General features: G+C 57.5%; 1 protein-coding gene across 1 annotated transcript; it reads left to right on the forward strand.

Moving 5' to 3' along the window:
* The first annotated feature begins 11,186 nt into the window (after window positions 1-11,186).
* Window positions 11,187-13,667, forward strand: LOC119564336 (leukocyte immunoglobulin-like receptor subfamily A member 3). The gene is given in 4 exon segments (XM_043534854.1): window positions 11,187-11,278; window positions 11,422-11,457; window positions 12,538-12,830; window positions 12,833-13,667. Coding segments are annotated over 4 exon segments (423 nt in total). The 5' UTR covers window positions 11,187-11,250; the 3' UTR covers window positions 12,899-13,667.
* The last annotated feature ends 273 nt before the right edge of the window (window positions 13,668-13,940 follow it).

The following is a 13,940-nucleotide window of genomic DNA, read 5'->3' on the forward strand; positions in this document are numbered from 1 at the left end:
GCGCAGCCCCCGTTTCAGTAGAGAGGCCGGGTTTGATTCCTTGTCCGTGGGTTTAACCTGAAAGCTTTGCCTTTGAACGGCTGCTGCTGGGGGTTTGCCCAGGAGCTGAGTAAAACAAAGGGCTCTGTTTGAAACGAGCCCCCCCGCCTGGGTAACGCTGGCAAGGGAGAGAGTTTCCAAACCCCTTGAACTCTCTGGGCCGGTGAGACCCTCTGCAAAGAGCAGCCGGGCTACGGGAGATTTGGGGGATAGGCCGAGGTCGGGGCAGGGGGGACGTGGTGTGACATGATATGATTCAAATATGACCATGTAGATCGTTGTTGCTACCACTGTTACTCAGTTGCAACAAATCTTCTCTGAAGTATGTCATGTAAGGTGTCAATGGAAAAGTTAGGATTTGCTGAATAAGACTATCCTGTTTGTATGCATGCACCGTTTTTGTATCTGCAGTTATGGATATTGACTAGGTACCTGTCTTTCAAATGTGTTTGCTCCTGTGGTAACACCCACAGGACCGTTTACATGGAGTCTAGCCAGCACATTGCGAATGGAGCATTCGAGTGATGGCCCCTCAACAGACCCAATGGGCCATGGAAGAAGCTTATCCACACCTGGCGGACTTTCATGTGACCGCTCTAACTGGAGTCTGGGCAATGGCCTCTGCTATGACTCATCCAAGCACCGGAGGGCAGGCGTTTGACCAGATCACGTGACGCTAAACTCCATCTTGTGCCTGTATTTTTCCACAGAGTGTGCTGAGGGCTTGTCGAGAAACCACGACACCTGACATGACATACTTTGCAGAAGATTTGTTGCAATTGTATAACAGTGGTAGCAACAATGATCTACATGGTCATATTTGAATCCTATAATGCCACAGACGCTATAAAAAGCCCTGGAAACATCTCCTTTTTCCCTTTTTCCTGCTCTGCTCTCTGGACTGTGGACTTATATGAACGGGAGCCTTCAAACCGACGGACCGAGGACCTTCCAATGAGACTGAACCAGCCAGCACATTATTTCATCGCTGCTTCAAGCCTGAGCCAAGAACTTTGTAATTGTCGTATGTATTTGATTCCTTTAACCAACTTTAACTCTCCCCTCTTTCTTTTTATAAAGAAACCTTTAGATATTAGATACCCCATTGATCGCACTCTTGCCAATCCTTTAGTAAGATCTGAGTTACATATTGACCTGGGTGCGTGGCTGGTCCTTTGGGATCAGAAGAACCCTTTGGTTGATGCAGTTGGTTTTAAATAACCACCCACCATTAAGTCTAGTGTCTGGGAGTTGGAACAAGAACTGGAATTCCTAAGGACCCTGCATTTCTAACTTCTTGTTAGCCAATGGGGTGAGACAGAAGTTTACGTTAGTTGCTGGTTTGGAATATCTTATGGAAAAAATTACCATCCGTTTCGGGGTGTGTCTGCCCTACTTGTCAGCAGCTTGCCCTGAATTTGGTATTCACAGTTGTGACCTACCGAGGCAGAGCGACACGCTGAGGTTGGGGAGGGCAGGACATGGGTGTGAAGGGAGATGGGCCGAGGTCGGGGTAGGGGGGACGTGGTTGTGAGGGGAGACGGGCCGAAGTCGGGGGAAGTGGTGGAGTTGGGAGTTTGAGGGGAGACTGGTCGGGGCGGGGGCAGTGGTTTGAGATAGGATGGGGTTTTGAGGGGGGGAGTTGGCAGATGGGGTCGGGGGGGCGGGATTTGTTTTCCTGCCCAAAGTCCCACTGAGCTGGGGCACCTCTGGCTGGCTGGGGCAGGGCAGGGGAGGGAGGGGAGACGATGCCCCCCATGGCCATAGGGCAGATTCACCCTGAAACACTCACCGGGGGGAACCCAGGCGAACCCCAGCCACTGGGAGCAGCTTCCATTGTCTCCCCTCCACTGCTCTGCCCTGCAGGCCTGCCCCCTCAGCCCCCCGGCCCCAATGTTCCCCCACGTTCTCCCACCCGCCATATTTCCCTGCCCCTAGGGTGACCAGAGAGCAAGTGTGAAAAATCGGGATGGGGTGGGGACCATAGAAGACAAAGCCTCAAATATCGGGACTGTCCCTATAAAATTGGGACATCTGGTCACCCTACGTGCCCCCCAGTGCCCCTCCCAGCCCAGGTGGCTGCCGTTTCCCAGACCGGGGGCGGGGGTAAGTTTGGGGAGTGAAAAGGCCGGGAGATGATTCTGTTATGCAGCAAATCCGCTGCTTGTCCCATTTCTGCTCCGGGGGACCAGGGGCAGCCGAGGGGGGGCGACTGGTGAGCAGGGGGATGCGGGAGTTAAAGCCTGTTGGGACCATCTGGCTGGACTCCTGAGGCACCTTTAACGCTGCCCCCAAGTCGCGGTGCTCCCGGCATTACCCAGCGCTGTGTGAGAACAACGGATGGGCGACGGCGCACCCATCACGCCCGGGATCCTGGCTCCCAGCCCCCTGCTCCAACGACTAGAGCCAAGGACACAGTCAAAGCTTCCTGACTCCCAGCTTTCTGCTGCCCTCCAGCCAATGGCGTATAAACAAAGCCTGTGTCACGTCCCTCTCTCGGGGCCTGGCCACATAACCACTGACAGGGTCTCCTCCTGCTCGGGGGCAGGGTCTCTGCGGGGGCATTAGAAGGTCCCTGGGTCTCTCCTGGCTGGTGACTGGCTGGGGACCTGGGATGGAATTTCTTTCTCAGTTTTGTTTTGAACCTGGTTGATTTAATTCACACGCTGAGAAAAGCCCCTTAGAACCAGGCGTTAAAGTGTAAACCCGTCATCACCGCTCAGCTAGGGCCCAAGGGGCAGCAAACCCAGGTGTTCCCCATCGCGCCCGCTCCTCACACGGCGCCACGGCTCGTGTGGCAGGTGGGCAGCTTGGCAGGCTGAGCGGGAAGGCTGCAGAGTCAAACCCTCCAGCAGCAGGAAATGCCTCAGTTACGGTTTCCTGAACACTCTTAGCTCTGCCCCCTTGTGCATTATGACATCATACTTTAATTGCATGATCATATTACTTTTACGGATATGGGTCATCAGCCAGGTTTGAACCCAGAAAGTAATGAGAAGGAGGATCTGCATGGAAATATTCTCAGTGGTCAGTTGGAGACTGAAGACCAGACCCCGTGGTCTCCTGGCTACCAGCCTAGTGCACCTTCCCCAAGGCTGCAGGGAACACTGAGGGTGACCTGTCCCCACTCCCCACAGACATAGGGACATGCTGCGAGCTGCATGACACCTGGCCAGGCTGACGGTCCCAGGATTTCCTGGGTTTTGCAGGTACCTCTGCTTACTTTGGCCACGCTAGATTTGGCCGGTAGATTAGAGACAAGGTGTGATGGATACAGGAAGAGATGAGACATCACCGGCTTCCTGTGGCGACAGCCCCTTTCTCAGTGCCTTATTCGGGGCTGGGTGGAGCTGGGCACCGGGGCATTGGTGGCAGTGCTGAGAGCCCCCGCGCTGCCCCATCACGGCATCTGCTCTCATCTCACTGTCCTCTTCCTTGGTGAGTGTCACCATGGGTGGGTTGGGGGGGGGGAGTGGGGGGAATCGATCTGAGACCATGGTGCAGGCTCCAGTCGTTCTGGGATCTGGTCCCTAACAAACAGTTTCCTTTCCAGGCTGCTGGCTGGTTGGGTGGAGTGGGGTGTCTGGACGTGAGTATCAATGAGGGGTGGGGGAAAGTTAAGGATGGGGGAGAAGAGACTAGCTGAGCCCGGAACCTTCCCCCCAAACCTCAAATCAACCCCCCTGGATTAACCCCAGCCCTGCCCCCAGTGCACTCAGGGGTGACTCCGGGTTGACCCCAGGGGGCTGAGATCAGAACCCAGCCCACAGGTTCCCTGCGGATGCAGTGAGGTGTCTGATAGCCCTGGCGCTGTCCCAGGGCTGGGCGCTAGGGGCAGGTTACAGACAGACGGGAGGAGTTTGTGTCTCCCCATCTCATTCCTGTTTGTGTGTGAATGCAGAGCTCCCTGCGCCCGGACCCTCCATCTCCGCCAGCCCCAGTGGGGTGATCGCCCTGGGGGGAGCCGTCACCATCCGCTGTCAGTGTCGGTGCGAGGCCAGGAGGTTATTTCTGTATAAAGGTGGAATCGAAATCTGGAAGCTGGATACTGCTGGGGACAGGGTTGAATTCACCATCCCCAGCGCCAGGCGGGAAGACGGAGGGGCCTACAGCTGCCGATCTCGCTCCAGATTGGAGCCGCCCAACTGGTCGGATCCTAGTGACATCGTGCGGATTGTTGTAGTAGATGAGGGGCCCGGCTCGGCGTCCCCGCTCCCAGCCCCACACCCAGCCAGACCTACAGGGGTTCTCCATGCCAATGGGATGCTCTTCGCCGTGGGCCCAGCAGAGGGGACGCTCGGCTGGGGAGTGGGGACGGAGTCACTGGGGGGTTCCCAGCCACTGGAGATTTGGGGCTGAGGGAGGGGGGATCCCTGCCCCAAGGGGACCTTGGGGTGTCACTCAACCCGCCTGTGCCTCCATTTCCCCTTGTATGACCTGGGGACAATCATTCCTCCTGTACCTCGTGTCTGGTTAGAGAGTCAGGGCTTGGCTTTAGGGTGGGGGCTTTTTCTCACTGTGTCTGTGCAGCACCCAGCACCTCTGACTCCCAGCCCCCTCCCGAGCTAACCACTAGACCCCACTCCCCTCTCTGTGCTGGGATCAAACCCAGGAATTCTGGCTCCCAGTCCTCCCCACCCCCACCTCTAGACCCCACTCTCGTCCCGAAGCTGGGGATTTAACCCTGGATCTCAGTCCTCTACTGTAGCCACTAGCCCACCAATGCTGTACGGACTACGGCCCTGAGTCGGGCTGACACTCCCTGGGTGGCCGTGTGGCCTAGTGGGGAGAGCGCAGGGGCTGGGACTCAGGAGAGCTGGCTGCCGTTCCTATTGTTGCCATGATTTTCTGGGGGACTGTGGCCAAGTCCCTGCCCCCTTCTTTGCCTCAGTTTCCCCCTCTGTAAAATGGGGCTGGTTCCCCTGCCCCCCTCTGTGAAGTGCTGTGATATCTGCAGGTGTGAAGCGCTTGGGAGGAGCTGGGTGTTGTTGTACCAGACACAATCTGGCACTGCCCGGTGCCGCCAGCCCGAGAGGTTCCCAGCACCTGCCAGAGACGCAGCAGCTGCTGGCGGCTGCTGAGTACGAGACAGCGGCTGTGAGGACCTGTGGGTCTGATCTGGGGGGTGGGGGGATGATACTGGCAGGATGGGCCCAGGGGTCTTATCCCATGGGGCAGGGATGGGGAGGGGGGACACTGGGCTGGGGGGGCCCATTAAGTAGATAGACGGGTACAGAGGGGTGCTGTGGATTTAGGTCCTCGGGCAGCTTCAGTTGGAGCTCCCAGGAATCTCTGGGATCTCGGAGAGGTTTCTTCGGCTGGGTTTTCTCCTAGGGGCCCCGTGTCTGGGACCGTGCGGTGAGGACAGGTGCAGAGACTGTGCCGGGGTCTGTCTCATGGCCTGTCTCCTTCTCACTGCAGAGACCTACTACCCCAAACCCTCCATCTCCCTGAGTCCCAGCAGATGGGGGAGCCGTGACCATCTGGTGTCGGGGTCGGCACCAGAAGGTGAGGTTCCTTCTGTACCAAGATGGAAACCCGAACGGGCTGCAGGACGCGGAGCCGGCTGGGGACATGGCTGAGTTTCCCATCAGCAGTGTGAGCCGGAGAGACACAGGGAACTCCAGCTGCCGATATAGCACCAAAGCAGACCTGCCCGTCTGGTCAGAGCCCAGTGACCCCGTGGAGCTGGTGGTAGCAGGTGAAGGGCCCGGCTGGGCATCTTCACTCCCAATCCGACGCCCAGCTGGACACTCGGGGGAGCTCCGCATTGATGGGATGCTCAGAGCCAGGCTCTGCCATGAGCCCTGGGCAAAGCAGAGGAGATGCCTGTCTGGGAAGCAGGGATGGAGTCACTAGGACTGGGGTGGGGGTCCCCAACTTAAGAGCAGCAGCAGCTGCTGGAGATTTGGGGCTGAGGAAGGGGGATCCCTGCCCCCAGGGACAGCTTCAGAGCAGGGGGCCTTTCCCAGGGCTGTCCCTACTCTGAGGATGCATAGATGAGTTGGGGCCCAGGGGCTGCCAAGCCGGCACCATCCCCAGCCACAAAAATCCTTCCCCACTGCCTCCGGGAATGACAGTGACGACCGATGCTGAATCGAGGTGGGGAGAGGGGGAGATCACTGAGTCGCTGTTTCAGTCCCTCCCCTGGCCCCTGACAGATGCTTGTTTTATTCCCACAGGGGGAACCAACCCGACCCTGCCTGGAGCGGCGCCGGCTCCCACCCGCCCGGGCAGCACGGGGCCAGGTACCATCAAACCAGCTCTGGAAACAGGCTCCTGGTGCCCAGGGGCTGGGGCTGGTTGGGGGGGACGGGGGCAGTGAATCCAGGTGAGTGGGGCCCAGACACCTCGGGGAGGGGCTCATTGAGATGGGGGGATGGAGAGACAACCCCACTGCCCCTCCACCACTGGTAGACCCCCAGCTCCCCCGATGACTCCTGCCCTGCAGGTCACTGCCTGGAAGCTGTGGGGTGATCTCAGGGAAGAGGCACGATCTAGGAGGAGATCTAGGGCAATAACCTCCCTCCCTGGGGCCCATGATGTCCCCCTACCAATAGGGGCAACCCCTGCTCCCCACTGTGACGAAGTGGGGGCGTTTCTTGGCTTTTCCTTGGTTTTTCCAATGGTTTGCATGCAGAGTAGGTGGGACTCAGTTTCCCTTGGTGTTACTGGTTTCACGAGGTGATGGGAGAGGGAGTTTATTGGTACAGAGGACCCGCAAGGGAACTTGGGACCCCGGCCAATGCCCTGGAGAATGGAGACCCCAGTGACCTCAGCATCCTCTGCCCCTCCGTGAGCTTCCCCCAGCGAGTCCGCCAAGGCGGGGCTCCTGGGGAAGCCAGAGGGTCCTGCCCCCCAACTCCGCAGTCAGACGTGACTCTCAGCCAGCCAGTAAAACAGAGGTTTATTACACGACAGGAACATGGTCTAAAACAGCTTGTAGGTGCAGAGAACAGAACCCCTCAGCTGGGTCCATTTTGGGGGGCAGTGAGCCAGACAGCCCTGTCTGCTCTTCACTCCATGTCCTGGCCAGCCCCAAACTGAAACTCCCTCCAGCCCCTCCTCCTCTGGGCTTTGTCCCTTTCCCGGGCCAGGAGTTCACCTGATTCCTTTGTTCTCCAACCCTTTAGCTCTCACCTTGCAGGGGGAAGGGCCCAGGCCATGAGTTGCCAGGAAACAGGGTGTCGGCCATTCTCTGTGTCCAGACCCCTGCACACACCTGCCCTCTAGGGCTCTGCAATGATCGTACACCCTTACCCCACCAGCTAGATACTTAAGAACTGCCTAGAACTTTGTTCTGTCTGTTATTACTTGGAACCAGTTAAATCCTACTTTTTGTATTTAATAAAATCACTTTTTACTTATTAACCCAGAGTATGTATTAATACCGAGCCCAGGAGGGAGGGGGGGAGGAAACAGCTGTGCATATCTCTCTGTGTTATAGAGGGTGAACATTTTATCAGTTTACCCTGTATAAGTTTTATCTAGGGTAAAACGGATTTATTTGGGGTTTGGACCCCATTGGGAACTGGGCATCTGGGTGTTGGAGACAGGAACACTTCTTAATCTGTTTTCAGTTAAGCCTGCAGCTTTTGTGGGACGTTGTTCAGACCTGGGTCTTGATTTGTAACAGGATAGCGTGTCTGGCTCAAACCAGGCAGGGTTGTGGAGTCCCAAATTGGCAGGGAAAGCAGGGGCAGAAGAAGTCTCAGCAAATCAGTTGGCAGTCCCACGGGGGTTTCCTGTGATCCAACCCATCACAGGGGGGACAGGATTGTTCCTGCCCCCAGGTTGAGGCTTTGGCCATCTTAGCCAGGGGCCAGCAGGGCTGCCCTGCGAGGGCTGCAGAGGGTGAGGGGGCGGCCATGTTAACTGAGGGCAGCCAGGTGTCCCTTCCCTACAACGGGGAGGTCAGGGGGATGGGGGGCAGAACAGGGGACAGGACATGGGGCATGAGGGGCACAACGGGGGATGAAGGGATAGGGGACAGGGCAGAACTAGGAAGGTGGGTGCCATGATGGGGTGAACGTGAGGGAACTACAGGCTGGGGGGACAGAATGGGGGAGGGGACGCAGGCCAGGGGGCAGAATGGGGGGGCTGAGGGGCCCAATGCCTGAATGTCGTTGGGGGTGAAGGGCAAATGAGCTGGGGAGCCAGAGCTGGGGCATCTGCCGGGGGGGCCAGTTTCTCTTGAGCTCTGTCCTTGTGATCTTGCCCCCTCCCCTTTCTGGGGGGTGGTCAGCTCTCTCCCATCCCCTGTGTCCCTTTCGCAGCATCCTAAGGGGGGAGAGGGAAACTCTGCTCAGCTGTCGACCCCCTGTGAGCTCTGCCCTAGGCCCTGAGCTGTGCAGACCCGCTGCCCCGGGGATGCGCTGGGGAAGGGACATGGGGCTTTCACCTCTAGGGGGCTGGCTCGAATCTGTGTCCTTTTACTCTAAGCACCAGATCCCACCCCCCAACCAGAGCCAGGGAGAGAACCCAGGAGTCCTGGCTCCCAGCCCCTCTCCCACAATCACTAGACCCCATTCCCGTCCCCGAACTGTGGTATATAACAGGGTAGCTGCAACAGGTTTATAAAAAAATTCCTCAGGCATGCAGGAGTGAAATGAGGAAGGCCAAATCGCAGCTGGAGTTGCAGCTAGCAAGAGATGTTAAGAGTAATCAGAAGGGTTTCTTCAGGTATGTTAGCAACAAGAAGAAAGTCAAGGAATGTGTGGGCCCCTTACTGAAGGAGGGAGGCAACCTAGTGACAGAGGATGTGGAAAAAGCTAACTGTCTTCTGCCTCTGTCTTCACGAACAAGGTCAGCTCCCAGACTGCTGCCCTGGGCAGCACATCATGGGGAGGAGGTGACCAGCCCTCTGTGGAGAAAGAAGTGATTCGGGGCTATTTAGAAAAGCTGGACGAGCACAAGTCCATGGAGCCGGATGCGCTCCATCCTAGAGTGCTAAAGGAGTTGGCGGATGTGATTGCAGAGCCATTGGCCATTATCTTTGAAAACTCATGGCGATCGGGGAAGTCCAAGACGCCTGGAAAAAGGCTAATGTAGTGCCCATCTTTAAAAAAGGGAAGAAGGAGGATCCTGGGAACTACAGACCAGTCAGCCTCACCCCAGTCCCTGGAAAAATCATGGAGCAGGTCCTCAAGGAATCAATTCTGAAGCACTTAGAGGAGAGGAAAGTGATCAGGAACAGTCAGCATGGATTCACCAAGGCCAAGTCATGCCTGACTAATCTAATCGCCTTCTGTGACGAGATAACAGGCTCTGTGGATGAGGGGAAAGCAGTGGACATGTTGTTCCTTGACTTTAGCAAAGCTTTTGACATGGTCTCCCACAGTATTCTTGCCAGCAAGTTAAAGAAGTATGGGCTGGATGAATGGACTATAAGGTGGATAGAAAGCTGGCTAGATTGTGGGGCTCAACGGGTAGTGATCAATGGCTCCATGTCTAGTTGGCAGCCGGTATCAAGTGGAATCCCCAAAGGTCGGTCCTGGGGCCGGTTTTGTTCAATATCTTCATAAATGATCTGGAGGACGGTGTGGATTGCACCCTCAGCAAGTTTGCAGATGACACTAAACTGGGAGGAGTGGTAGATACGCTGGAGGGTAGGGATAGGATACAGAGGGACCTAGACAAATTGGAGGATTGGGCCAAAAGAAATCTGATGAGGTTCAATACGGATAAGTGCAGGGTCCTGCACTTAGGACGGAAGAACCCAATGCACCGCTACAGACTAGGGACCGAATGGCTAGGCAGCAGTTCTGCGGAAAAGGACCTAGGGGTGACAGTGGACGAGAAGCTGGATATGAATCAGCAGTGTGCCCTTGTTGCCAAGAAGGCCAATGGCATTTTGGGATGTATACGTAGGGGCATAGCGAGCAGATCAAGGGACGTGATCGTTCCCCTCTATTCGACATTGGTGAGGCCTCATCTGGAGGACTGTGTCGAGTTTTGGGCCCCACACTACAAGAAGGATGTGAAAAAATTGGAAAGAGTCCAGCGGAGGGCAACAAAAATGATTAGGGGACTGGAACACACGACTTATGAGGAGAGGCTGAGGGAACTGGGATTGTTCAGTCTGCGGAAGAGAAGAATGAGGGGGGATTTGATAGCTGCTTTCAACTACCTGAAAGGGGGTTCCAAAGAGGATGGATCTAGACTGTTCTCAGTGGTAGCTGATGACAGAACGAAGAGTAATGGTCTCAAGTTGCAGTGGGGGAGGTTTAGGTTGGATATTAGGAAAAACATTTTCACTAGGAGGGTGGTGAAGCACTGCAATGCGTTACCTAGGAAGGTGGTGGAATCTCCTTCCTTGGAAGTTTTTATGGTCAGGCTTGACAAAGCCCTGGCTGGGATGATTTAGTTGGGGATCGGTCCTGCTTTGAGCAGGGGGTTGGACGAGATGACCTCCTGAGGTCCCTTCCAACCCTGATATTCTATGATTCAGAGTTTCACTGGCAGTACCAGAAACAGGACGCGAGTGCTGGCTCTGGGCAGACTTCCCCTTTCACGGATTTATTGGCTGTTCCTTTAACAACTCAGGATCTATATTTATTCCTTCCTCCCCCACTGACGGGGACCGGAAAACACAAGCCCTCCCAGCCACCCGTCCCATCTCTGTGCCACGTCACTGGGCGAAGAATAGATTCTGCAGCGACACAATCTGAGAAGGAGTTTGGCCAGGCCCCTCCACCCTCATGCTCCAGAGTGGGTCAGGAAGGAATCTCTGCCCTGCTTCATGGGAGAGGGCCACTCCGTGGGGGGCACTGTGTGTGTATGGGGGAAGCCTTCCTCTGCTCTGAGCTGCTTCTCCAGGGAGGCTGGATGGGCCTGTTGGAAAAGGTCAGGGCAACATGGGCACCTCTTGATGCCTCCTGAGATTGCCCCGCCCCCAGCTGGTCCCCGGACTGGGCAGCTCCCATGTGGGGCTGGGAGACCATGGCGTGGCGGGGCCAGGCAGCTGCAGGAGGGGATGTGGTTTGCTGGGTGTGGCAGGGAGCTGGCTTTGCTCTGACCGTGGTAGATTTGGGCAGGAGATTGCAGAGAAACCATCTGATGGGGAAGAAAGGGGCCGAGCGCATCACAGGCTTCCTGGGGCTGCAGCCCTTGGCGCTGTTCCTCATTCCGCTCACACTCGTGCCTCAGGTTGGTTGGATCTGGGCACTGGGGCGTTGGTGGCAGCGCTGAGGGGCCCCCCTCTGCCCCATCATGGTGTCTGCTCTCACCGTCCTCCTCGGTGAGTATCGGCCACAGCCAGGGTGTGTGGCCACGGTGGGGATCTGAGACCAGGGAGTGTGCCCATGGGGCACCGCTGGCAGATCTGAGACCAGGGTCCAGTTGCTCTGGGATCTGGTCTCTAACAAGCTGTCTCCTCTCCAGGCTGCTGGCTGGCTGGGCGGAGCGGGGCGTTGGGACGTGAGTATCTGTGGGGAATGGGGAAGCTGGGGGAATTTCCACATTAAGGACGAGGGATGTGGGTGGGGGTGAGGGGCACCAGTCCCCCAAAGGGATGATCCTGTCAGACATGTGTTCTCCAGAGGTGGGGACTGAGACCTTGCCCTACTCATCACAGGGATGGGAACCTGTTGGAACAACTCGGGGATTTTGTTAACATGTTTTCTTTGGGTGCCTGTCCTGGGAGCAGCTTCCTGAAATGACCCATATTTAGACCAGAAACCCCCTGTCGCGGAGTTTGGGGGAGTCAGGGCCCTGCACCCCGCACTTCCTGCGATTCACTGTGACTCTCAGCCAGCCAGTAAAACAGAAGGCTTATTACATGACAGGAACACTTTCTAAAACAGAGCTTGTAGGTACACAAAACAGGACCCCACAGTGGGGTCCTTCTTCGGGGGTGGGGAGCCTTTCAGTTTGGAGCCTTCTGGGCCTCCCCCCCACCGGCTCCAAACTGAAACTCCCTCCAGCCGCCTCCCACAGCCACACACCCCGATCCCTCCTCCAGCCTTGGTCCAGTTTCCCAGGCAGAAGGTGTCACCTGGACCCAACCCGCTCCTGGGCTCAGGTTACGAGGAGCTGGCCATCAAGTATCATCCCCCAGTGAAGTCACACGCTGATATCCCACCATCATCTAGTATCAATGCCGACAGTCAACGAGTAAAACTCCCACGCAACATTACCAGGTTAATATTCTCTACTCCCTACCCCGTCACACCTCGCAGGGTAGATCCCAATTCACCGCCTGACTGCGATGGGGGCAGGGCTGGGTTCTGTTCTCAGCCCCCCGGGCTCAATCCGGAGTTACCCTGACTGCAGCAGGGGCCGGGCTGAATTGACCCTGGGGAACTAAAGGAATCAGAGACTGGAAATCTCCTTTCCCCCTGCTGTCTCTCCCAGGCTGTGAGTCCCGGGGCCGGGCCTGCACCGCAGGGACAGTCGGGGCTGGGGTGAAACGCTGGGGCGACAGACGGGCAGAGGATTGCTCCAGATGGACGCGGTTTGTGTCACCCCCACTTACTGCCTGTTTGTTTGTGAATCCAGAGGGGTCCCTCCCCAAACCCTCCATCTCCATCAGCCCCGGTGGGGTGATCCCCATAGGGGGAAACGTCACCATCCGGTTTTGGCATCAGCGCCTGGGCATGAGGTTCATCCTCTCCAAGGATGGAGATGGGAACCTTCCGACATACAGGGACCCTGCTAGTTATGTGGCTGAATTTCCCATCACCAGCGCCAGACGGGAACACGGGGGCAGCTACACCTGTTGTTATATCTACAGAACAGGACCAGCTGCCTTCTCGGAGCCCAGCGACCCTGTGCAGATCATTGTAGCAGGTGAGGGGCCCAGCCCAGCACCTCGGCTCCCAGCCCCACACCCAGCCAGGCCCCCAGGGGGTCTCTGTGAGCCCTGACCCCGCAGAGGGGACGCCCGGCTGGGGAGCGGGGATGGAGTCACTGGGGGGTTCCCCAGCCAGTGGGGAGCAGTAGCCCCTGGAGACTCGGGGCAGGGAGGCGACTTTAACGCTGCCCCTTGTGGGTAGGAGCCGTGAGTCGCTATTTAATCCCGTGATCCCCTCCGCTCTGTTCTCCAGGCCCCGCCGCAGGCAGTGCCCCGGCCGGAGCTGAATGAGGCAGGGGCTGCAGGGGAAGTGGTGGCTTGGTGGACACAGTGCTGGGCTGGGACCCAGGAGATCTGGCCCAGCTCCTGGCGCAGCCACAGACACTGTGTGATGGGAGCACATCGCAGTTTCCAAAAGTGTTCTTCCTTGTGGGGGGGCCTCAATCTTGGGGGATCTGAGGCTGAGCGCCCACAAACCGAGACACCCCCAGATAGTGGAGACCTCTGCAAACACTGGCTTCAGTAGCGCTGGATCCCTTGTGTTGGGGGAGCATGAAGGGCCCCAGCCATGATCAAGGCCCCTTTGTGCCCAGCGCTGCATAAACACAGAGTGAAGAGACCGTCCCTGCCCCTGGGAGCTCACTAAGAAAAGTGAATCTGTCTGTGCCTCAGTTTCCAAACTGTAGAATGGGGATAAAGACCCCTCCCTGCCTCCTGGTGGGCTGGGAGGGTGACTCTTTTCCTGTGTGGGGCTCAGCCCCCTGCCCCTCTTCCCCCCCTTTGACGCTGCTCTCTCCACCGCCCTCCTCCTTCCAGGTGAGCCGTGCACCAGAGGTGGGGGTGAGTGGGGCAGGGCGGGGGAGGGGGAGCCGGGGTAGGGTTGGGGGGTAGGGAGTGGGGCAGGGCGGGAGAGGGGGAGCTGCGCTTCGGGAGTGGGGGTGGGGGTGAGGGGGGCAGGGCAGAGGAGGGGGAGCCACTCTCCAGGGGTGGGGGTGAGGGTGGTGGGGGTGAGGGGGGCAGGGAGTGGGGCAGGGCCCCTGCTCAGTGGCTCCACTGCTCCTCCAGGCTCCAGCAGCAGCTGCTCTTCCCGCCCCCTGGTGGCACAGGC

This window comes from Chelonia mydas, chromosome 23 (genome assembly GCF_015237465.2).
Source record: "Chelonia mydas isolate rCheMyd1 chromosome 23, rCheMyd1.pri.v2, whole genome shotgun sequence".
Classification (NCBI taxonomy): Eukaryota; Metazoa; Chordata; order Testudines; family Cheloniidae; genus Chelonia; species Chelonia mydas.